At 38.5% G+C, this 26,710-nt stretch overlaps 1 protein-coding gene across 1 annotated transcript in view; it reads left to right on the top strand.

Annotated features, from left to right (window-relative positions):
• Positions 1-24,705, top strand: part of PTDSS1 (phosphatidylserine synthase 1) — a 38,818-nt gene extending 14,113 nt beyond the window's left edge. Inside the window, exons 5-13 of the mRNA XM_007428880.3 lie at positions 2,177-2,335; positions 7,018-7,169; positions 8,904-9,045; positions 10,201-10,313; positions 11,909-11,974; positions 14,334-14,433; positions 16,650-16,718; positions 17,432-17,501; positions 21,642-24,705. Of these exons, the coding sequence (XP_007428942.2) occupies positions 2,177-2,335; positions 7,018-7,169; positions 8,904-9,045; positions 10,201-10,313; positions 11,909-11,974; positions 14,334-14,433; positions 16,650-16,718; positions 17,432-17,501; positions 21,642-21,751 (981 nt within the window). The 3' untranslated portion in view covers positions 21,752-24,705. The remainder of the gene's footprint in view (positions 1-2,176; positions 2,336-7,017; positions 7,170-8,903; positions 9,046-10,200; positions 10,314-11,908; positions 11,975-14,333; positions 14,434-16,649; positions 16,719-17,431; positions 17,502-21,641) is intronic.
• Positions 24,706-26,710: the final 2,005 nt, after the last annotated feature.

Here is a 26,710-nt window from a genome sequence, read left to right as displayed (position 1 = left end):
ACCTTTAAGTTTCTTTCAACTCTATGATTCCGTGGCTGTATAAGAAACAAAATATCATGCATGAATCTGTTGGAAGAACTAGATTAGAATTCTCATATCAGCTCATATATCACATGTTGACTTTTAATCATTTGATCAAAAGAAAGAATGTAGTGAAAGGTACAGAGCTTCTAGACCAGTGTTTGTCAACCTTGGCAACTTTACGATATATGGACTTTAACTCCCAGAATTCCCCAGCCAGCTGGGGAATTCTGGGAGTTGCAGTCCACACATCGTAAAATTGCCAAGGTTGATAAACACTGGTCTAGACATTCAGTGGTATTGTTTTCATGTAAAGGGATACCAGAAAGAATAACTAAAATCAGAGCAAACAGGAACTTAGGAGCATATTCAGAGGGCCGAGCTAAATATTTCCTCTTTCTCCAAAACCAAAATGAGGTTGGCTTTTTTTGTTTTTTTGATGGAGAGAGATAGATTGTAGAGTTGAAGTCATGCTGTGTCTAATAAATGTAATAACTAAGGCTTTTGGCGGGTGAGTGAAGCACCCCTCTGAACCTACTTCTTCAAGTATTGAAGTGTTGCATCTTCTCATCGTTCCACTGTGGCTTTCTGTGGCAGCAGTTCCATCTTCTTTGCATCTGTAGGAGTGCACAGATGATTGGGATGGCCTTTGAAGCAGCTGCCCCCACCCTTCAAGAGAACCAGGCATCTTAGTGCTTCAGGCAGCAGGTTTGAAGGGAACCTCTTGCCCATCTTTGCTAAGCCCTAGTAGCAGCATTCCACTGGAAGCCAGACTCCTGGTAGCTGCAGCTTCAATTCCTTTTTTGTTTGTTTGTTTGTTTAAAGACTGCCATCCTGATAACAGGAAAAAAAGACATTTATTGTAGCCAGTTTGGTGCTTGTTTATTTGATTTGATTTACAGGGCTGCCCAACTTAAAAGTATAACTCTGAGTTGCGTACAATAAGCAAACAGAAAAAAAAAAACCCATACAATGTTAAAAAAACACTCCAATATATAAAATGTAAAATAGTGACTAGATGGAATAATTAAACAACCAGAAGGGGACTCCACTCAACTGGACCCAAACACCAGATCTTAACAGCTTTTCTAAAGGTGAGCAGAGTTGGGGCCTGTCGTATCTCAAAGGGGAGATCATTCTAGAGAACAAGGGCAACCACTGAGAAGGCACGCTTCTTAGGTCCCATAAAATGGCAATGCTAAAATGAGGGAGCATGGAGCATGCCCTCCCTATGGGAGCATCTGGACTGGGCAGAAGTTCTTGGGAGCAGGTGGTCCTGCAAGTAACCTGGTCCTATGCCATGTAGGGCTGAAAAGGTGATTAGCACCTTGAATCACACCCAGAAGCCTTTTGGGAACCAGTGCAGTTCATGGAGTAGCAGTGTCACATGGGTGTAGCAAGCTGTGCCCATAATTACCTGTGCCATTGCCTTCTGGATGGTCTTTAGGGACAGCTCCATATAAAGTGCATTGCAATTGTCCAATCAGGAGATGATTAAGGCAAGAGTGACTATAAGCAAGCCTCCTGGTTCAGGAATAGGCATAGCTGGTGCACAAGATGCAGTTGTGAAAAGGTCCCCCTGGCTATAGCTGCTACCTCCAAGAGCTTTGAGTAGGAGCTGTGAGTCCAGGAGGACCCCCAGATTGCACACCAAGTCTGAACGGGGCAGCACCACTCCGTCCAGAACCAAAGATAGAAACTCTCTAGTTCCTGGATCCAGGGGACTCAGAACTCATAGCCGCTCAGCCTTGGCAGGGTTGACTTGCAACCTAATCTTATCCAAGAATAAGAATAACTGCTTTTGGTGCAGAATCTAGTTTATCTTGCTGTAAATTTTGTTAGTCATATCCAAAATTATTTGGATTAACCCTCAAGCTTTTCTTTTAAGGGCATGTTTCTATTTAGTGAGCAAATGTGTCAGTTAATATTGTGTGAAGAAGCATCTTAGCCAGTCTTGTCTAATAGTCCATGACTGTTATCCAAATATATAGTTTAACTTCTGAACAAGACTGAGTTACAGAAAAAAAAGTATTTTAATTCTGTATTTTATTAGAGTACAATTTTATTTCATCTAAAATTATTCCAGAAGAGATTTCAGCTTCTATTGCCTTATTTGTTTCTTTTCTCTACATCCTTTCCCTGTAATCATCAACAGGAATATGCTGTGAATTGCCATGTTATTACCTGGGAACGAATCCTAAGTCATTTTGACATATTTGCTTTTGGACATTTCTGGGGCTGGGCAATGAAGGCTTTGTTGATCCGCAGCTATGGATTGTGTTGGACTATTAGTATCACCTGGGAGCTGACAGAGGTAGGTCGAGTAATGGGCATTGGAAAAAGATGAATGCACAGCGCACCTGCTCTGATTTAATGTATGGTATGTGCCAAAGAATGCTGAATGCTGAGTTGCAGCTGAGATTATAGACAAGCCTTTCCCAATGGTGTTGTTGCAGAAAGAAAAGGTATATCTTTGGAATGAAATCTATGTCATTCAGTCTTTGATCGGGCTTTACTAACTATGTCAACATTGTAAGCAAACTCAGGTTCATTTTTTGCTCATTAAGTTTGACCTAAACACTGAATTTAATGGCTTCTCCTGTATACACATCTTGGTGTGCTCAGGCAGTTTTATTTGGCCCTTACTTAGTTATATATACTGTATATATTTGGATGAATATAAGCACTGATAGAGAGCATGTGCACACACTATTAAAAGTAACACTGAGATTCATATTTCTTTTCTGCCTCCTGGTGAAAAAGTATCATTTGTAGTCTGTAAGCAAACTTACATATTACTCAACAAGAAGTCCCTTGATTTTAGTGGGATCAGTCTTCAGGTCAATGTTTGTAAGATAGCCGCCTTGAATTGAGACTTTAAAACTGTCTGCAATAGCCTGATCTTTGTAACATCTTTAAAGTGCTCCTCAAGAACCAACAGCTGCAATGAATATGAAATGCAGAGTTGGTGTGGGTTCTATTGTTGTGTCATCTACCCTATCTTTTAGGAGGGACAGATATCTGGTAACCTGAGTCAGATGTGGCAAAATGTGTCCACCTTTTTATTTGTAAGGGAAAATAAAACATATGTGATACTTAAGCATGTACATGCCATAAGTGTGAAGTCCCTACAGCTAATTTATATGGCAAAATACAGTTCTGATTCTTTTCTGTAGAATTGGCTCTATATTATGAAAGAATTGTCATTCTTACATGGCCAGATTCGTTCATATATAGGAATAATGGGAAAGTTCAGCATATATGGAATTTTGAATTCTGCTTATCATTAAACATTTACAGTTTAAGTCATTGAGCAGCCCAAGATCATGTGAATTTTAAGTCCAAAGTCATCAGGAAATTGCTATGGTCTTTTTTTTTCTTTGTCATATTTTATATAAGTTAAACATTATATTACATTGTTAAGAAATAAGTTTGCTTCTGTGATACTTATTAAGACTAGAACGTTTCAAATGATCTCCATTATAGAACATGGCCTTAGAAAAGCACCCATTTTCTTCATTTATCTTCAGAAGACTCTATGTTCTTGAGTCAAAAATATGAGGTTACCTAAGAGTGATCCTTCAGTATTGGACAGGAATTAAAGTAATGTATATTTTCATATTAGATCAGACTAAACCATTTAACAGGTAGGAATATAGCTTAAAGCCATCTGTACAATCCACAATAGAGACAAATAACCTATTGAACTGTGTTTTCCTAGAATGCAAAATTGATAGAAGGTCTCATAATCTTAGATGAAACAAGCTGCTCTAATCATTCTATGCTCACTAGTTGCCTCAGGAAAATCCCATCCCATATAATAATATTGTTATAGTCCTTTCCAGTGGCATCACAGAACTTTCTTAAACATTAAATATTTTGCATATTTTCAGCATGCTTTCAGCAGTGGATGTATGCTTGCTATATTATGAAGTGAATTAATAAGTCATGCTTTTTTAATGTTCAAATATGTTGACGCCCACTGGCATTTTCTGCTTAAGAAAGTGTGCAGTTTTTGTTTCTGCTCGCCTTAAGTGCCCTGTTTTGGACCTTAACATCATAAAACTCCTCACAACCTGATCCCAAGTCATAACCATACCAATACAGGAGTGTTCGATGGTTCGACATGCTTGGCAAGCACCTCAGAGGAGTGCAGCACACTTGCTTAACTCTGCACTGACAGTTCATCAGTGCCTTTACAAAAGTAGCGTGCCACAGCAAAGGGTTACTTAATCTAATTTAATCCTACCATGTACAAATAGAGTCTTGGCTTGTAGTAAATTATTAAATGCTGTACTTTATTTATCAAGCTCTAAGTCAAGGTTTCTTTTCAAGGTCTTCAGGGTCTCACCTTGAGAAGAGAAAGTAAATAATCCCTTTATCTGAATCAATGGAGTGGTGAACTCATTGACTTAGTCAATTTAGGGTGGCATATAGTTAAAAATGAACTATAAAGCTATAAAACTATAAAAGCTTTAAAAAAAAGCTTTAAAAACTTTATAAAAACTATAAAGCAATTCAGGGTGGCATACAGTTAAGAATGAACTATAATAAAAATAATAAAACTTGTACAAGAAAATCTGTCAAGGCAGTTCAGGAAGCAAACATTCACAATGGATGGAATCCCAAATCCTCCAATCCAGTACCTGTGTGTGTGTGTGTGTGTGTGTGTGTGTGTGTGGTGGGAACAGGTCTTAAAAGCAGACAGGGTTGGGATCATCTGGATCTTGGGGGAATGCTGTTCCATAAGGCAGGCACAGCAACAGAGAAGACATTTCCTGGGTTCCATAAGATGACATTCTTTAAGGGATGGGACCTGGAGCATGCCAACCCTGTCAGATCTTATTGGACAGAGATTATGAGAGACATGAGTGTATTGAGGTATGGCCCTGTCTAATTGCATTTTGGACCAACTGCTACCTCTGGGTGGTCTTTATTTTATTAATTAATAAATTAGTTCAGTTTATATGGCACTTATCTCACATAAGTGACTCTTGGGGCTGGTTCCAGTTGGTGTTGAAAGGAAAGAAGAGGACCAGCCCTCAGCCCTTGCTTTGTGCTGTGCCTTAGGGCTTGATTATCTTCTTGCTCCTGTTTAACATCTATCTGAAGCCACTGGGGAGGTCATCTGTCAGCATGGGATTAGGTATCATCAATACCCAATTACATATCTCATCAGAGACTATTGAGAGATCAAGGAGAGCCAGCATAGGTCCACTACCCCTGTCCTGGTCCCTACAGAGGTTATCCATAAGCATGATTAATGCTGTTTTGGTACTATGCCCAGGACTGAAACCTGATTGAAAGGTTTCCAGATAATCTGTTTTCTCCAGAGCCCTCTATAGCCATTGGCATACCACCTTCTCAACAACCTTCACCAAAAAAAGAAGGTTGGAGACAGGTCAGAAATAATCCAGCACCATCAGGTCCAAGGAAGGATTCTTGAGGAGGGATGGACCACTGCGTTCCTGTGCAGGTGGAACTGCCCCCTAACTCAAGGATGAATTTACCATTGACTGGACCCAACCAACTGTCACCTCCCAAGATGCCTTGACCAACCAGGAGGGGCATGGATCTCATAAATAGATGGTTGCATTCATAGTTTCAAGAACTCTGTCCACTTCCTCAGGATCATCAGACTCAAGCTCTTCCCAGGTAACCATGCAAGATTTATTTAATTATTTAGAAGCTGCCTGACTCCAGACTAACTCTGGACAGCTTACCCTTAAAATAAAACTAATAAAAGGAACCTTTGCATCTGGACAAACTCTGCAACAACCAGGGCTCCACAAATATCCTACTCCAAGGCCTGAGAGAACAGTCAGATTTTTAAAAACTTGGAAAACATTATCAGGGTGGGAACCAAATGGATATCTGGGGGGATATTATTTCAGGGGGCAGGCGCCACAACAGAGAAGGAATGCCTCCTGGGTCCTGATAGATGGCACTGTTTGATTGAGGAGACCAGAACTACATCAACTCTGCCTGATCTTACTGGATAGATAGAGACCATGGAAGATAAGCAGTCCCTAAATAACCTGGCCCTATCTCATGAAGGGTTTTATAGGTGATAACCAGCACCTTGAATTGTACCTGGAAGCCTACTGGCAACCAGTACAGCTGCAGTTCTGAGTAGTCTTCAAGGGCAGCTCCATGTTATAGTGCATTGCAATAGTCCAATAGATCACACCAAGGCCAACTCAACAGGTTCACTCCTGAGCTCAACATTCCAGCTCAGAGCAAATCCAAGTGATTTTATCCAACATGTCTCAAAAAATCTCAGTGGCCCTTTAGATTATTTTCTGACCCATCCCTCCCAAGTGCCTAATGTTTTCTTCTGAATACTTGTTACAACCTTTTCTCTAGAGCAGTGTTTCTCAACCTTGGCAACTCCAAGATGTGTGGACTTCGCACATGTGTGGACTTCACACTTGTGGAGTTGCAATGTTAATCACTATTCTGTATTATCCATCTGCATGAATCTATATGAAATTAATTAGATTAAGTCCAGTTCTACACAGATGCTAGCCTTCAAAACTTTTCTATGCTAATCAGTGGGTTGCTGGTATGCCATGTATAAAAGGTCAGAACCTTATTGAAAATACAATACATTTTTCTTTAAATTGGGCCATTAAATAAATAGACTATCAAAAGTATCAGTGCATAACTGCCATATGAAAATGTATGACAAAATTTAACAGTATATATATTTCAGATTACTGTCTGTAACATTATTTTGTATCTGTTGACTTTTTACCAGAAAATCAGTGCATCACTGAATACAGTATTGTTATTTTCTTTTTAGAATGTAGAATCTTTAAAGTGCAAATAAAATAATGTTTCCTTTCTTTCTGAAATCATAGGCTGGACTTTAGTCAAACTCAGTTATTAAATATTAAAAGTATTTTCCATATTTTCAAAATCTGTTGTTTTTTTTTTATGTTAAAAGGAAACAGAATGAATTTCTTACCAAACTCTCTTTGTTGTATTCTGTAGCTGTTCTTCATGCATCTGCTGCCGAATTTTGCTGAATGCTGGTGGGATCAAGTTATTTTGGACATCCTGCTATGTAATGGGGGTGGCATCTGGTTGGGCATGGTGGTTTGCCGTTGGTTGGAGATGAGGACCTATCACTGGGCAAGCTTCAAGTAAGTCTCAAACACCATCTAATAAACACTGTTTTAATGAGATGTTATATTGCAGAGTTTCATACTGCAGGTATATGGTGAAAATTGCCAATTACAGGAGTAATCTAATTGTAGGCCACTTAAATAGATGTCTTTAAGCTCATATTTCTGAATTCTTTATATTACAGAAAAATGCTACATGTACGCTTTTGTGCTAGGAATTGTAATTTAGAATGATCTTACTTCTCCAGTTATGTCTACCAATGTGAGTTAGGAATCATATGGACTCACCTATAGACTCACTTGGATGAATAAGCCAAGAAATTTTGAAGGAGGAACCTTTGTTATTAATTTTTAATTTACTAGCATTTAGCTGATTTTGGCTGGTCCTGATAAAAGCTAAATAGCCATGAAACCTGAATAGTAATTGGATGAGAGGCAACCAGGAAATCTCAAGGATATAGCCTAGATTGAGAAATTGAAAATTATTGCAGAAGATGGTAATGGCAAACAATTTCCATTTGTTGCCAAGTAGCTGGACTCGAGGGAGTCTTTTCTTCTATGTGATTAATTTTGTGGGATTGGAGCATGAAAATAAATTGTTTCATGTTGTTTGTTCTTAAGTATTACCACTGAGGGGTGAAAATGTGAAATGGAAATTTGTCACATTTAAAGATTTCCCATTTTCCCTGTTTCCTTCCATGTTAAAGTTGGTGTAAGAGCATTTTTATCCATTTGCCTTTCTGGTTACAATCCTTGCTTTTTTCTCTGGCCATAGCATTACAAAAACGGGACAGTCTTTCTTGATATACCTCTCAGCTTTGTACACTATGCACACAGCCATGTATCCATATAACAAAAAATCCCACAGAGATTGAAGTAAAATAGATTTCATGTTGTAGTTGCTAGGATGCAGAAAGATCATTTTCAAATTAGTGTTTGAAGTTTTATTACCGAGAGTGATCATGTCCTGCTAGCAGTGAGGGGGAGAAATTTCTCCAAATGCCACTGTGACATCTAAACAAATAATGGTAGATATCCTTAGTTATTCTTGTGCCCCAGATGTAGCAAAACACATTAAGAAAGAATGTTTCTAAGCTTCTTATCCTAGTAATTTAGAGGAGATTGCATTTCCTTCAGCCATACTGTGGCTGCTCCAGAGGATCTCATATCTTCAAGAACAGAAATGTGGGTGCAGTTGGAGCTGGATGCTAAAGAATTGAAAGACACTAGACTGGAAGATGCTGCTCTAGAATAGAAATGAAACATCACATATGGGTTTAAAATCTACTTGGAAACCATGTTCATATGCATAAGAATCAAATAGAAACATTCACAAAGACACCTTTTGTACTGACACTGACATTGATGTCATCACTGGTGGCTTTTTGTTCACTTACCCTTAATTCTAAGAACATCTGTTAAATGATAAAAATTGCATGGGAAAGCCTAGAATCTCAGAATTTTCAAATCTTTTTCTTTGAAAACAACTTTTAAAAAGCGGTAGTGTTTAGTAAAATATTTATCTGAATAATGTAGGGAATCATTCTTTCAGCTTTGATACATTAGGGAGCAAAGCCTTTGTGTGAAGAAGTGCTTTAGAGCAAATTTCTTTTGAGAAAATCGTTTGCTTGCTTAATAGATTAAAGGACTTAAGTCTGCAATATCCCTCTTGGGAATCACAATGCAGTAGGGCCATTTTGAATTATGTTTGTTATGCAACACTGCAACGTTGATCTCCTTATCTGCTTTTAGGGACATTCACACCACTACAGGTAAAATCAAGAGAGCCGTCTTACAGTTCACTCCAGCAAGCTGGACGTACGTTCGCTGGTTTGATCCCAAGTCTTCCTTTCAACGTGTAGCTGGGATATATCTTTTCATGATTATCTGGCAGGTAAAATACAAATGAAGACTTGGGACCTCTTGGCTGATGTTTTGTGGGGAGCAGATTATACTTGTTTTGTTAATGCATAACCAAATGAAATAATATCATATGCTGGCTTGAATTCCAGGCAGAAATGCCAGATATGAATACATTTTTTAAGAAGCAGAAGTGCCATAGATGTGCATATGAGGAATGGTTTAAGTGTAAGAATTCTCTTCAGATAAACAAAAGAGAAATGTATTTACAAAACAGATAAGAAGATTATGGGCTCCTTGTGAGATGGTTTGCTAGCTTGGTCAGTTAAGTATGCAAATTCTTCATACAGGGACCAGTGCTACCTATGTCACAATTCTGTACTTATGTAATATTTGCAACTACTCAGCATTTTTCTAAAATGATTTAATATTTTTTCTTTTTCTTTTCTACAAGCTCGTATTTATTCCCACTTTTATTATACAAAAGTTGAAGATTTACACTCTTCACTTCAACTGATAGATACCTTTTATATTTTCCCCCCCACAAAATATCTCCTGCCCTGTTCATTGGTTACAGCTAATGTCACATAAACACTTTCCTAGCCATATCCAACATTCTGAGCAGGTTTGCACATTGGCAAAACATGCAGTTGCTTAATTTCATTGAGTCTGGTTTGTAGATTAGAGTTTATGGTTTTGTGTGATGGATGAACTAAGTCTCTGTGGTTTATTTATCATATCTGGCTTAATACAAGCCACGGTTTAACACATTGTACAAATCTAGCCTCTGGCTAAAAAAACTAATAACATCAACCAATTTTTGTCTTGTTTCATAACATCTATAATTTCAAAACTCTAGAATAACAAAAGAGAAGAATGAATGTTTCCTTTTATCACTAAACACATTTAAAATCAAATAGTCTTATTCTGCCTGTGGAATTCATTCGTCACTCACTCCTAATAGAGAGAAACATACTGCAAATACTTCATTCGCTGCTACATAAATATGTGTTTATTACCTATAAACTATATATTAGCTAACTACTTAACTATATAACTAAATAGCTATTTATTTATTAACTAACTAGGTATATATTCATTATCCTGGAATAAACCATAAGCTCTTTATGCATCTTGTTTGTCCAGATGAACATGTTATTGATTTTTTTCCCCGCCTCTTTCTTTTTAGCTGACCGAGCTGAACACCTTTTTCTTGAAACATATCTTTGTTTTTCAAGCAAGTCACCCTTTAAGCTGGGGTAGGATTCTCTTCATTGGAATTATTACAGCACCAACTGTGAGGTAATTTTTGGCTGTTTCATGTTCATCACTGTAAATCTTCAGCTAGTTCTTTAATTTGTAGAGATAGAAGCCTGGTACAGAAATAACACTAAATGATGGTTTAGTGTTACGTGTACAATCAGCAACAAGCCTCCTGCTTGTGTAATCTGGTTCTATGCTAACCATAATATTTCCACATTTAGCCGTTGTTTTCTGTTGCATCCAGACTGGACCAGTGCTAGTTTAAACAAGCCACAGTTAAAATCTGCCTGAATTGGAAAAAAGAGTTTAAAATAATTCAGTAGTTTATACTCCCTCCCAGGTCATGCATAATAGTTATGGACCACTAACCATAAAAACTCACTGCTAAAAGCTAACCCTACAACTATATTTTATCTTAAACCTCAAAGAAGCCTACTTTATTATCTACCATTTTCCTGTTGCCAATAGCAATTTTCTAATTTTCAAGTTACCCTGGCAGGCAGTTCCTACTGTGTTCTGAAAATAAGAGGACCACTTACCATAAAATTCACTTTAGAGTAAATGGCAATTCCAGCACTCCCTGTTGCCATCGTTAACCAAATCCCACCGGTCGTTAGGCAATCCAAGCCATTCCTGGCTTGGTCTCTCCCAGCCCCAGGCCCTGGTAAAGTAAGGGACTGCCTCTTCTGCCTCCTCTTGAACTGCCCCCCCATCTCTGCCCTTTTGGCCACCCTGCACAGCGGCACTTTTCAGCAGCAGCCCAGGGCCTTCAGCAGTCTCAGCTGGCTGCTGCCACCCCCCAGGCCTCAACTTCAGCCCCAATGCCACTACGAAGGAGTGGCGCCTCAAGCCCCATGCTGCAGCCAGCCACCCCAGCATAAAGCCCCCACTGCCCCCACCACCCTGCACTTCACAGGTCCTGCCATACCCAGCTGACCTTAGCCATCATCCTCCTGCTGCTGAAGAGGTGTGCCAGGCCTGGCCCTATGTGAGGCAGCTGTTGGCTGCACCAGGCCTTCTTCCCAAGGCTTCTTCAAATAGTGTACTTCATTCTTACAATGCTTTGGAAGGCCTCAGAAGGTTTCTGAAGGCTTTCTGAAGCATTGTGAGAATGGGGCGTGCTATTTGGAGAATGGCGTGAGTGGCTTTGAGAAGAAGGCCTGGCATGGCCAGCAGCTGTCTTGCATAGACCCAGGTCTAGTGCACCTTGTCAGTAGCAGGAGGAAGATTGCTAAGCTTAGCTGGGCACAGCAGGGCCTGTGGAGCGCAATGTGGCAGGGGCTTTGAGCTGTGGCGCTGGGGTGGCTGGCAGCAGCATGGGGCCAAAACAGCAGATATGGGGGTTGATAGGCGGGTGGGAGTTGAAGTGCCCCTGCAGTTGTAAGTGTGGGCAGGCTGCCACATACCCCAATTTGGATCACGTGACCATGGGGGCACTGCAACAGCCATAACTTTGGGGACTGGGCGTAAGTACCATTCGTTCAGTGCTGCTATAAGTACGAACAGTCACTGAATGAATGGTCATAACATGAGGACTACCTGTAAAACAAATTTACAGGCAACAAGCTAAATAATTCTCACTAAATATGCCATCGTCTGTTTTACTGAAAACATTGTTTTTGTTGTTGTTACAGACAGTACTATGCTTACCTCACAGACACACAGTGCAAAAGAGTAGGAACTCAATGCTGGGTATTTGGGTAAGTTGTTGAATACAGAAATCTTGAAATTCTTGTTATCTCATTTAGTGGCTGGGTTCATACATTGTGTTAAGCCATAAGGTGGTTTGTTTGGTTTTGGCTTAGCATACTGTATAAGCTTGGCCATTCTAGTTTGGAAAGTTTGTTCTTGCTTACTCTCTTGTAATCCCGTCCTCTCCAATCTCTCCACTCTGCAAGGAGGGCGGGGAATGGGCCCGGCACAGGAAAGATTGCCTACAGAAATTGCTTGTTTTTTTTTCTTTTTCCCTCCCCTTGCAACACAGAGAAATTGGAGAGGAAGGGATTACAAGAGGTTGGAGGGGAAGGGATTACAAGCAGACACATAATGGGGAAGACATCTGCTGTTTGTGTAGCGCTCTCAAGGCTGCTGGCGTCACCACATTCCTTTCAATGTGTATTCCCCATTGTGTGCCTGCTTACTTTCTTGTAATTCCTTCCTCTCCAATGAATATAAATACAAACATTAATTCCCTTCTTGCTAATTAACCCCTTCTTGCTAATTATCCCAGCATCAAGGTGAACACTCCAAAGGGTGGGGGAGTGGAGAAAGGGAAACCACAGTCACGTTCACCTGATTTCCCACTTAGCGAACACTTTGCTTAACGACAGACCTGCCAGCCCCAATTGCTAAGTGAGGACTACCTATATAAGTTAAATGACAATCCATGAAATCTATGTTTTTATAACGTGTACTTTAGTAAAAAAGAAAAGAAAAGCTCCAAGGGATGCAGTAGACTTTTGTACTTGCAAATTCACATACAAATTGAAAGAGAAGAAAATAAAACTTCAATCTAAACTACAGCATAAGAGAAACTAGGATCCCTATAAATCATGCAGTTTTTTTCCTTAATTTATGCTGCCATTTATACCATTTTATTAGGCTTAATGATAGGCAAGAGTTCTGCACACCTCCAGTTACTGACAGCTATATCTCTGTTTCCTGAGATAATTTCAACTATAGGTTCTATTAACTTTTAAAATGAAAACCATGATCTTGCTTAGTGTCTTACTCTTGTCCTATAGAATTCTAGATTAGATATAGCTCCTAGGACTGGCTGCATGTTTCTTTTTATCTTGCTTATAATTCTGTATAATAATTAATATATAAATTCACATGTTGCTTTTAATGTTCAGTTTGCAACAGCTATTCTTCCCCCCCCGCCAAAAAAAAGAAATCACACAATAACACACCCTTTCTCTATCTCACACAAATCCCATAATTCCCTTTGGTTGTGTTGAGTGGGAATTATGGACATTGTAGCCTAGCATAACTGCAAATCACTAGGAATGACAGGTTTTTACTTTTCCATATTTGCAGATCTTCTGAAAGAATAGACGCATAGTTTCAGGGTGCTCTTAAAATCATTACTTTGGAATGTTCTACAGTACCTCAGTGCTTTTCAACCTCAGCAACTCAAGCTGGCTGGGGAATTGGGGGAGCTGAAGTCCACACAGCTTAAAGTTGCTGAGGTTGAGAAATACTGGTCTACATGACCAAAAGTGCCTATTACTAGCTATTGGCAACCTCACATTTTAATTATTATAATCTCTTTGTGTATGAATCTCCAAGGGTCAAGTAAAACAGCTTGTTGCTGGAATAAAATGGTTTTTACAACAATAATCGCCTTAAAAATGTCATCCCTTTATTTTTCTTCTTAAAGAACTATCCTCCATCCAAATTAGGAATATACAGGTTCAGGATTTCAATTGACCATTCCCCAGATGTATTTCATGACACTCATTCTCCCTAATCCCTAGTCTGCTTTTTCCTCTCCAACTTTAATTTTCTATGTAACAGTTGTTGAACATTCTCAGTCCCCTTTCAGGGTTTTGACTGTAGGTGAGGTTGTCTTCATTTGTTTTTTGGGTTTTTTAAGAGAAATATGGGTGTTTCCTCAGATATACTGATACTTTTGTTTTTTATTGCCTTTGATTTATTGCAGTCATGGCAGACTTCATCATCAGGAGAAGTAACACATTGTTTATATTGGCATCTGTTGATAATTCAGGAAGAGAGGTTTTAAAAATGGATATGAAGATTCTGTCAGTTTAGTTTCATTACATAGCAAGAGGACATCAAATAGTTAAAACATTTGAAAGAGGCCAACATAAAGTATCTTATAAGAAAGGATATTGGGGAAGGGAAGGGAAAGAGTAGTGTTAGCTCAAACACTTGTGATATACTTTCTGGATGATCCCTACATCTTGCTTTCTGATTCATAACATGACAGTAATGATAAACTCTCTCTCAAAATATGCCAAAAACAAGTGGAGATTATCAGGTTAAATATAGGTTTAAATAAAAACTCAATTTATTTTAATTTTGTCATCCCTTTAGAGTTATTGGTTTCCTTGAAGCTATTGTGTGCATCAAATTTGGTCAAGATCTCTTCTCCAAAACACAAATATTGTATGTTATATTTTGGCTTCTTTGTGTGGTAAGTGTCTCTGCTCATTTATGTTGCAAACATTTGTATTTTAACCAGTTTCCTAATTTGGCATCTTGCAGAAGTACTAGGATTACACTTCCCAGAAATCACATGCCTGTTTAAGGCAAGTTGTTTTTAATTCCTTGGTTGTTATAACCAGGAATAACTGCTAGGTTCATTCTCTTGCTATTTAGACATGGGTAAATGTTAAATCAAATTCTACTAGGATAGCACTAACCTATTTTAGATAGGCGTCCCATTGCACTGAAACACTTTTTTCTCAATAGCATCTTTCTCAGTTGCCTTCCTTGGTTAAGATGGCTGAATGGGAAAATAACTAGATTTTCCCCTAAATATATGCTGACAAATTCCTAATAAGATTGTAATGTTTAATATAGAAAAATAATTACGATGGCAAGTTCTGTCATCAAATATTCATTCTGTCACATAGCAGGGAAGGACTCTTCTGACATGATGTGATCTATAACAGGCATTGCACAAAGGCAATCAATCCTGTAGGTATTTTATACTTCAGCTCTGTTCAGCTCCAGGCAGCATAGGAATTGCAGGAGTCCAAAACAGCCAAAGGGCAAAAACCTGCTTATCCCTGCCATAGCATTTAAAAACAAACAACTGTTATATTATTTATATGAGATTTTATTTATTTCTTTATTATTTATATATCATGTTTACATCTTACCACAGTGCAGACTCTCAGTGGCTTACAACTTGAAAAAACAATAAATAAGAATAAAAATTAAAAATGTAACAGCCTACAGTCCAAAATACAAACTTTTATAATGAATAGGGGAATCAATTATTTGAATAGAAGTCATGATCAACTCAATTTTTAAAATTTAATCACAGCCCTATTCATAATTTTATTATTTTAAGATAATAACATAAGCAGGACTAATAGAAATTGGTGCTATTGAAAGCTGATAAATCTGTGCTTTGTAACTGATTGTTTCCTCATGATAAACTCATCCCGTCCTGGTAGCCATTTTATGAGAACATTCACAGCATAATTCCAGAATTCCAAATATCCCCTCCAGCATCAAAGTCAGCAGGAGACCAGAATGAAATGCCATCCACTGGAAATAAGATCTTGCCTTCTAGTTTCCAGTACAGATGTCACAATCTGCAGGTTTGCTTCTTGAACATCTGCATAGAAAGCTTCCTTTATATTGTTGTCCATGTGAAGGCTCCCTGTAGTATTCTTCACTTCAGCATTTGAGCATTCAAAGCACAGAACTCTCAGCATTGTGAATACAAGTAGTCCTTGGTTAACAAGTGCTTCGTTCAGTGACTGTTTGAACTTTACAACAGTGCTGAAAGAGTAGATTTACAACCGGTCCTCAAACTTGCAGCCATTGCAGCATCCCTGTGGTCATGTGATTGCAATTCAGGCACTTGGCAACCAGCATGCATTTATGATGGTTGCAGTAGCCTGTGGTCATGTGATTGCCATTTACGACCTTCACAGCTGACTTCCAACAAGCAAAGTCAATGGGGAAGCCAGCAGGAGGTTGCAAGTAGCAGTCATATGACATTGTGCTTAATGACTGTGGGTGATTCACTCAACGACTGCGGCAGTACTGACATAAGTTGGATGCGGTCATGTGATGTTTCACTTAACAACCGCATTGCTTAGTGACAGTTGCCAGTCCCAATTGTGGCTGTTAAGTGAGGACTGCCTGAAATGCCCACTCTCCATCCTTAATACATAGCCATAGAAATTTAGGGCTAGGTCTATGATAGTCTCTTGAATCTGCTCTCACCATTGATTCTGACTAACTTATTTCAAAAGCTAGCTGTGCAAATTTATAAATCAATGCTCATAAATCATCTGAAAATATTGAAGTTTATGTAAAATGTTTCATTATAGTGTCCTGTATTTGTTTCAGTGTTTTAAAACTGAATTCGAACATAAATTCTACACATACATAAGAAGTCTACACATACATAAGAAGCCTTATTACCTGGTAAAAGCCAGGTCAGGCAAGGAAAAGTGTACAATACTTAAAAACTGTTGTAACATTAGCAGCTCTTATGACTGGTGTAGAAAAGACCTCCATTTTTATTACTGTCATTGTTGTCTCTTTTCACAAGCCAGATTATACCAACACCATACCATGAGAGGTTGGGTATAAATCTCCTTAAAAATAAGTAATTAAATAGCAACCAATAGGCATCTTTTCTTTTCTTCTGTTCCACTTTTATAGGCGGTTACTACTTTTCTGTGTTTGTATGGGATGGTATGGTACGCAGACCATTATGGACAACGAGAAAAGGTAATGCCTATAGAAATGCTAAACTTGGCTCAAGAGACTTCTTGAATTATAAACTGTTGGCTTCTGGGTAAACCGTATTGAAGTATTTTGGCCATGGTTTGTTGACATTTAGGTGAACTTGCATATAAACACATGATTTGTAACGTTATGACTAATTTGTTTTAATTACTATTTTGGGGAAGGGGAACTAAATTATACATTTATTAAATAAAAATGTTCAGTGGCAATATACAACAGAGGAGCAATAGTGTACAAGACTATTGCTCTCATTCTCTACCTTTAGTTTCCTGAAGACAGCTGGTTCCAAGCATTACAAAAGTGGAGGAAAATGGGAATTTGATTAGTATGTGAATGTGCAAATTCATCTTTTCTGAGCTCTCTTGTGTGATCAAAGCAGAACTCTTAGGTATAAAACTGTTCTTGGTTGTCTTTTTCTGTATTCCATGCACTTCTTCTTGAAGAGTAGGATTGGAGAGGGAATGATCAATGATCCTGTATTTGAACAGAAGGGTAAATGGGGATGTCAAACATGATTGCATACACTAACAGAGGGGAACAAGGGTTCCTTTCTCACATTGATTAAATTTGTATAATTGAAGGAGAAGAAAAAAACTGTATTGTAGATATTAGCTTAGTTATCTCAATTACTAAACTGATATTTTTGATAAAACTTGTAGCAAAGAAACACTATCTGATCCCTTTTATCTCAACAGACATTGTCAGAAAGTGAAGATGGTTTGTACATCCCAGATGCTTCCTGGCGTAACTCTAAAATCACTAGAGGTACTGTCACCTGAGCTGGTACATCTATCTCTGTCTTGTCAATAACACCAAAATTCCTTTTAGTTTTTCATATGCTATATACCAGGCCATTGAAACACCTTTAGGGGACTATGATTGATCTCTCGTTGGCCCTTCCTTGCTGCACATCCAGCGTAGCAAGTGTTGTATTTGCAGACCGCAGGGTGGTATCAGGAAGGAAAATTGCTGTTTAGCCTCCTCTTCCAAGATTTAACCACACTTAGTAAGTAAAGGCCATTTACTTTGCACTTTGCAAGATTGTGGAAAGCTTGGTGCCTGGTCTGTATGTGTCAAGGAAGCTATTCTGCTTAATCAACCGATTCTATGCACAGGCACACGTGGGTACCTATGTGTACACATACACATGTCCTTTCTGGTTTGTAAAAGAAACCTGCTTTTAAACAACTGAACTGATTATATGAACCGGTAGGGGAATATTTAATTGCAGTATGACAGCATTTCAGATTTTCTTCATCAAATGAACATGGTCAATAAGAGCTGGAGTCTGTGCTGAAACACTATTTTTTCATAACATTCTCTAGTTTTTGGTTAAGTTGCTTCTCTAGTCCAAAAGAATTAAATGTCTGTGTGCTTTGTGAATAAGAAGAAACTTCACAACAGCTGGCAACATGTAGTTCCAGAACAGCCTTCCCCAGTCTGAATGGCTTTAGAGTTCCTCATTGTGGATCCTGCTGATTCACAAATATGGGTTCATTCAGTATGTCCATTTGGAATGTTCTAGAACTTAAAATTTTTTTGGCAGGAACCCCAATCCTGCATAGCACACATAGCTAGGTATGACTTCTGCTGAATTCCTTCAGGTTCTTTTCAGCTGCCACAGCACTCATCAGTTCTCCTAAAATACTTCCCTTTTTTCTCTTCTATTATATTTAACTTTAGTTTAATTATTTTTTTCCATACATGAGGGATTTAGGATGCAGGATTGCAGGATGTAGGATTGGTCCTGTCCATGCTCCCTGTGACCTGGACCATATGGCCTGAAGGCCCATTCCACAAGTGTCTCAGTGCTGTGGTAACAAACTTGCCACCTCAGATGGGCACCAATTTTTTGTATCTTGGGGAAAGTGATATAGTAGACTCTTGTAAGTACTGCTAGGCATTTATAAAATAGGCTTGGCATGCTCTTCTCCCTGGGAGCAAGGAAGCAAGCTCTTAGAGAAGCAGATTCTGAGGCTAATGTCTTTGTCTTCGTGCCAGGCTGCTACTATGCCTCAGAAGTAGTTGAGGACTTCTCACATCCCATCTTGGACTCTGCAGGTTTGCCATTGTCAGCATGAAAAACCCTCAATATGTGGCCAAAATCTGTTAAAAGATATGCCACCCTCAGTCCTCGTTGGAGGAGGAGAGGAAGGGAAAAAGGGCTCCCAGTGGCCTCTGCAGTTGAAAGTCCTTCACTCTGCTAATTCCCTCCATCTTTCATCTCACTGGCATCTCCTTGCTGGATTCAGACCATGATTTTTGGTATCCTTTTTAGGTTTAAGACTATTTCAGAGAGAAAATTTTGTGATGGATCTCTGTGAGATCTCATTTCCCCACACCATCTCTCCCCAGTTGACTGCAACCAAAGTATCTCCCTTTCTTCTATCTTGAGTAATCCAAACCAATGCTGCTTGCCTCACCGTTTTTCTGCCTTTGGGAAATTTCTTTCTGTTCAGTTTTCCTGTGTTCCATGTCCTGCCATCATCTGTTACTCTCTACGAGGACTGGGCACTGGATGTACATCATCAGGTTTTCCATGGTATCAGTTAATTCTTTGATCACCTTATAAGCACTAGACCCACCTCCAGGTAAAAAGTCAGCTACTTAGTGAATGAGTCTTAGAGACCACAGTGTAAGTTACCTATATGTAACTGAAGTTTTCAGCAGTCACCTGTGAATTCACACAATCTGCTTTCATACCCGTTGCTACTTAGTGATCTCTGTATTATTCTTAGGATCTATTGTATATCTATTGTATTGTATATCTCAGGAATTAAAGGGATTTAACAGGAGCTGCATCTAGCCATGTATTATTTTCTTTAACTCTTTAAAAGTTGAGAAGTTCTACAGGACTAGCTTGGTTAGTCTGTTCCAGAAGATTTTGAGGAATGTTAAAGGCTAACTTATTATTATGTAAATGTTTGTGGCTCCCAGGCAGTCCTGCGATCTGCATGGAAACCCTGCCCCATAGCCTCTGGACCTGTTGAGGTGGACTGTGATTCACAAACTTTTTAAAGTCATTCATCTTTAAAGTGCTACAAGATAGTTAATAATTTAAATAGTTATTATATCCCCATATTCAGTAGGTGGAAGGACCTGTGTTCAGCTGTAGGCTTTTGGACCAAAACGGGATATGAAAACTCTCAGGAAAAAAAGAGCCTTCTTTGAATGATTAAAATAGTTTCTCTACTTCATAGCACTCAAGCATCTTCCATACCTACGTTTACTCTAACAGGAGCAGGGAAGGGACCACCCAGAATTCACCTTTTGCTTCAGTCTTTCTGGGTAGTTGAAAGATGCCAATGGCCACTCTCCAAAGGTGCTCTTCTATATATGTGATGGAATCAAAGTATCCTTAACATGAGTAACCTGTGCTAGAGGTGTTTCCAGTATACCTTCCATCTGATCAGAGAGTCAGGCAAGAATCCAGGGAGACTGGGGTGGGCCTGCCCTCTACTGCATGCCCTCTAGCTTTCGTTTTCCAATGAGGGTTCTATATATGTATCTTAGCAAGATGGACAAGCCTGTTCTTTCCATGTAGCTCCTTGCCATTCCTTCCTCCTGTGTTTTAACCAACACTAACATTTCACTGCCCACTGTGTCAGCTAGGAAAGCAAGGGAACTTGTTGTGGTTCTATGATTACGTCAGGCCTGGCCCAAGGAACTCCAAGAGACAATGCCAATTCAGTCCAGCTATGTTTGTTAGCTACAACCTCTAGCAAGAATCTTCCCAGACTAAAACTCCAGTTCCCAAAGTCCTCCAGCCACAACAGTGTGAATTCCTCAGGGAGGTGCCAGTCTCATCCTCTTGTTCCTCCCATGCGGTTCTGGCAAGCTAAGAAAATGTTTATCTCCCTGAGCTTGGCCTTCATAATTCCATTCCATCACAGATTAGCGGAGTAAAAAGTTCATTCTGATCACATTTGTGCTCAACCTGTAGCTTTTTCCTCACTAGCTAGGTTCTCTCTTTGCCCCTTCCTCCTTCTTCAGGGTTCCAGAGATTCATAAACAAGTTAATAAATGTTGATTCAAATCCTGTTATTTTTCTTCATATATCAAGATTTTCATACAAACCTACAGATTTTTCTGTGTACATTAAATCCTGAGCTTTGCTCCATCCTTTTTTTATTTTTAATCCCCAATATATTCATGTGCTAAATGCTACTTTACTGATATAATGCAGTGAAGAGAACTACTTCTCGCAGCATCCCTCATCATTGACTGTGTTGGCTGGAACTGTGGGTGGGATTATAATTCAGTATCATTAGTAGGAGCACTGGTATTCTCCATCCCTATTATAAAGAGTGATGAAAAAATGAAAAAACTAATTGTCACAAGTCAGTTTATTGCAGTCTTAGGCCAGTACAAGAAGTATGCCCATACGTGATCTGTTTATAAATCTATCTTAAGAAATCAGTAAATAAAATTTGAGATAAATTTAAAATACATCTATAAAACAACCTGACTAGTACCTGTGAGTTATGTCCAAAAGGAGCAATATACGTCTAGGCTATAAGTGAAATAGTGTCTAAAATTACAAAAATGTGATGATAACTAAAATTTATGTAGAGTGTGATATTTAAAATTATGTAAAATTTGATAATATCTAAAATTATGTAAAGTACATCTGTGTAGCAGGGGTTGGCCTATCAAGGTCCAGCAGATCTTGCATGCTGTTGCCTAAAACCTAGCCACGTGCATATTCCACAGTAATTAGCTCACTTAATGGTATGTAAAATTAGATGGTGAGCAGCTAAACCACTAGATGGCATGTTGATTTCAACTAAACTTTCAATATGCATTCATAAATCCAGAGTTTTCCTTGACTGAGAAATGAAACAAAACAATAAATTAAGTAGATGTCTCTCATGTGTTTTTGTGTATGTACAAATTGCTTGTTAGGAATGGAGGACAGTCCACCCAAACACTCAAGTAACAGTGACAGCCATTCATCCAGGAGGAGAAATCGCCATTCAAAAACAAAAGTAACAAATGGGGTTGGCAAGAGATAGAGAGAGAGAGAGAGAGAGACTGTCAATTTCTAGCTTTGTTCCAGAATCATGCCTGAGAGCAAAGAAGGAAGACGGCCTGGATCTGAATTCCCTACACTGAAGGTCAACAAGAAAAGAGGAGGAGATTGAAGGGAACAAACTCTTCAGTAATCAGAGGCCTTGGATTTTGTTAAGAGGGAATTCATCTGTGTATTGCAAATCATTAGCTGCTGTCACCTGCCATTAATTGGCTTGACTCTCTGCATTTGATACTCAAGACAGTTGAAAAGTATTCAAAGGCAAAGCAGTTGCTTGCTCTGGAGACGCCTGTGATGATGTTCAAGTAGTGTGAATGCCTTATGAAGATCTTTGTTTAGCTGAGAATGATAATCCAAAGTTAACTGTCAGCCAGTTGGTTTATCTGCCTGTGGCTGTGAGGTTTTACATTTGTTTTGCATTTTTGTGTTCTTTAGCATAACTTTTTGATTGCTATGCTGCCTTTGTTTTTGGTAACTAAGCTCTTCCGTGCTATTCAGTTTTAAGAAACAGCGCTTCCATTTTTGAGTTTGAGAGTGCTGAGTATTACAAAGCATATTCCATGATTTTTGTAGTGTTTTTTAAAAAATAATGTTTAATTCTGTTGAATGCCTTGAATTTACAATCTTATTATGTATGGATTGTGTCCATACTTATTAACACAGAAACAGATATTTACGTAAACATATAGGCCTTTATTTTCTGACGGCTACAGCGTTTCCATACGACTGTTCCTACTTTGAAGTATGTCATGTAGGCCCTGTGACCAACAGTGGTAAAACCTGACCTTAGGTTTAAAGCCAAACACGTTTACAGTTTTACAACTGTAAACCTGGCCTGATAAGATGCTTATTCCAGGAAAGTGCCATTCAGCACTGCTATTTAAACAAAAGAAAAGAAAACAAGAACCACTCTACCCAGACTCATTTGGATTCCTCTTGGGATTTTTCCCCCCTTTCTGTTTCTTAGGAAATAATCACAAAACAAATCTTTAATGTCAATTCTTAGTCATTCCCTGAAAAGGAAAATGGTCACCATAATGAAGTATTAAATGTTGAAACTTAAGGTGTCAGAACTGAAATAATTCAGTATTTTCTTTGTTTGGCTTGACTTCCATTGTGTGTCCCATGTGGGCTGTGGGGCAGATTATGCCAAGAGGCTTGTCCAAGATGATCAGTTAAATAAGAACCCACATCCTTGGCATTGTCTGGAAGGTACTGCTGGCTTTGAGAACGCCATAGGCTATGCGCCCCAAGGTCTGATCAGTTGTAAAAGCTTCAGCATACAAATCAAATGACTGTACATAGAAAAAGGCCGCCATAATCCATACCGTCTTATGTGCTGCAGAAGATCTGCTTTTTTAAATACAATCACACTGCAGCTGCTAAGCTGTGGAAAGCTCCATTTTTTTTCAGTCATCAGTGTGCGAAGCCTTGCATTAAAAACGGCTATAACCTATTTGCTGCAACTCTGCTAAATCTGTGCATGTTGGGGGTGGGGATCCAAGTGAGGCTGGTTTCTCATTCATATTTTGAAAATTGTGAACTGATAATTCCATACACACCAATGTTGCTTAATTCTCAAATGTCTGTTCATTCGCCAAGTTTCACTTCTTCATTCTTTGTCAATTGCAGAAAGACAGACCAGTCATTTTACCCCCTTTTTATTCAAGACCAAAGCTGGACGATTTTACTATCCTTAGGAACATTTAAAAAAAAATACTTTGAAGTTAATAATTCCCACTTTTTCAAAGAGTCTTCCTTGTTTTGCAGATACTGGAACATGCAGAATCATAGCTCTGCTAAAGTCAATAATCAGATTCCTGTTCACCTTAACAGAGATTGGGCCTTTACAGTAAAATTTAATATGCAAACATTGTTTTTATAGATGGGGTGATGTATGCAGATATCTTTACTGTACAGAGGTTGGGCATACATACCTATCTTGCAAAACTAGAGCTCATGTTAATATTTCCTATCACTGGGATACAGCGGGCTGTGTATAGGGAGAGGTTTTTCAACCTCCTCATGGTAATTCCGACAGCCTTGGATCAGGGGAGATACACCAACTCTATCTTTCATGCAATCTTTCACACGCACACTTTGGATTCTGGCCTAAATCCTTTAAAAAATATATATATAAGGCATGACAAAAGACGCATGACTAAGCTCAGTAGATGAGCACTCCTTAATTAACCTTTTTCAGGGACAGGAAGGACGTCTGTGGTCTGACACTTCATGTTAGTTTTTTTCCACTTTTCAGAAATCCAATAAAATCTTCATTTATGGCATTTCCTGTATTGGTTAGCTTTAATGACGTACTTTGCTTCAATGCATTGTTAGCCTGCAGGGCTGATGTACTTGTGCTTTACTTTCCATGGCAATTAGACCTGGGCTGCTAGAAATAGAGGAAGCTTTGCTTTCTGAATCAGTTCTGTCAAATCCAAGTGTTTTCTTCCATTACTGTCGTCTTTATACTGAGAATTCTGGAAGATGCAGAATTGCTCCCATTTGTAGGTTTCTGAACTTGCTTTCTGACTTCCTTGTTCCCTCATTCCACTTTTAAAGATTTTAGATTAGCATACAATCCAGGTTGTTGTGATTGTTTTTTAATTAATTCTCTAATGTGGGGTTATTTTTTTTTTAAGTCTTGATTCCTGTGGAGATGACTATACTGCTCTATCTGGGGCGGGGGCGGGGGGGTTGGCTTGCAATTTTTTTTTTTTTTAAGGCAAAGAGATTTCTACAAATAAAATGAAGGCTAAGAGGGACATACAGTAGGAACCAGTCTGAGCGAAACTTGCTACTGTCAGTATTAAATCTGAGTTGAGAGCACTGCTACGTATAAAAGATTATATAAAATAAATATCATACATACAGTTTGGTTTCAATTATGCTTTTGTTTCTCATCTGTGAAAAATAAATTTTGACTGCCTGGGATTACCTTTCTGTTTCTTTTGTTAACATTTTGTTTTAGATCAAAGACATTAGCACTGAATAAGTTGTGATGCTGTGAGAACTGCTATTGTCCCTGGTTTTTATCTGTGCCTCTCTTATTCATGAGAATGATACTTGAGGCACTATTCATATCTTACAAACTAGAATATAAATGTCCATGCCCAAGTAATCTTACCTAAACTGATTTTACTTTCTGCTCATTAGGGTAAATAGATCTTTACCAACTGAGTTGGATTCTTTTCAAGTTTTCTCTAACTACTGATCTCCCAAATGAAGGCTTTCAGTTACCAAAACAATCTACAAATTCCAGTCTAACAAATGATCTGCACCTCTGAAAAATGTTTATTTTTAAAGTAAATGAAATTTAATCAGTCTCTTTTTCCTTCCACTGATTTTTATGCATACATGACATAACAATCTTTAAACGTAATTTTTTAAAAATTAGAAAAAAGAACCCCCAAACAAACTAAAAATACAAACTAAGAAAGAAGAGGGGGGAAATATCTAATATTTATACTCACTAATAGTCACTGGTTTACTAATGAGTACACTACTATAATATGAACAGTGCAAAATATGATTGTAAAATATCACAAAATCTCTGCCGTAGTATTACATCTTGCTGCATTGTTTGATTAGTAGAAAATACTGCCTTTTCCAAAAGAGAGAGATCACACATTTCTGACAACCATTCCTTAACATCTGGAATAATATCACTTTACAATTTCTCAGTATGATTCTTTTAGCTACCTCTCACCCCCCCATGCTTGATACAACCCTAATTCCTGATAAAAATAATCAAATTCCAAACATATTTAACATTTAAGAAAGTCAGTCTCATTGCAGCTCTATATTGTAGCTCACCTCTGTTTTTTCCTCTTGCGTTCTTTCCATTCTCAAACGCTGGCTTTCTGTTGTTCTTCTGTAGCATGACTTAGTTCACCATTCCTTCTCTAGATGGCACTCAACCACTGCTCGAATCAAACTCTTGCCAAAGCACCAGTAAGATTTGCTTTTATCAACTTTTATCAACTTCAACTGAAATAGATTGAGTAACAGGAGCTGGCTGTGGACTGTTTAGCTAAAGATACATAGATGCGATATGGTTCATGGGGTCACGAAGAGTTGGACACGACTTAACGACTGAACAACAACAACAATTGCCTTACATATGAGGTTGCCTGCTAAAAGAAAATGGACATGTTGGAGCATAGCGCATAGTAAGATGCACACACATATCCTTGGATGAGTCTGATCTGAAATGAGTATGCTTTGAAAAACCAAATGTGTTTGTTTCTTAGTGCAGTCCTCTAGCTTCTGCAACATTCAAAAGGGAGTTTCTTACTGAAATGCCATGACTTCCTTGGAACCACAGAAATGCAACCGGCTTGAGTTCCTGCAGTTACATCAGTACTCTGTGAATTATGCTGGGCATCTCTCTTTGACGGGGCGTTCTCAGAAATGGCAACATTTATGAACTAAGCAGTGGTTTGTTCCAAGCTGTGTTCTTGGTGTTATTTATGATGGCACCTATCAAATGATAGTAATCGAAAAATGATTAAAAAATTAAGCATTCATCTATTATTATTGTAAATCATATTATCTGGCAGATATAGGGAGAGAGTGAGTGATTGGCTTACTTATGTAAGGAATACATAGCAAAGACAAGATTTATCCCAGGACCCTTCGGATTCATAGTCCTGGTCTTCAGTCTCTAAACTGCTGTGCTACACAAAAGTTTGTGAACCCATTTGAATTTTCAGTATGTCTGCATAAGTATGATCTAAAGTGTGATCTGTTCTCCACACAAGTCCTACAATTAGATAAAGAGGATACTGAAAATTCAAAAGGGTTCATAAACTTGGCAGTGTAGAGTTACAGAGAGTTCCATTCCATCTATCTTTAGCTAAGCAAAATTATCAGTTGCTGGCAAGAAATAAAGGTAAGGGTTTTTTTGTTTGTTTTTTTTTAACCAATGCTGGCAAGA

Source organism: Python bivittatus, unplaced genomic scaffold (assembly GCF_059951505.1).
Source record: "Python bivittatus isolate LINGU-HERP-01145 unplaced genomic scaffold, Pbiv_v1 ctg000590_np1212, whole genome shotgun sequence".
NCBI classification, from domain to species: domain Eukaryota; kingdom Metazoa; phylum Chordata; class Lepidosauria; order Squamata; family Pythonidae; genus Python; species Python bivittatus.
Note: the sequence above shows the minus strand (reverse complement) of the source record. Positions and strands in the feature narration are given on the sequence as shown.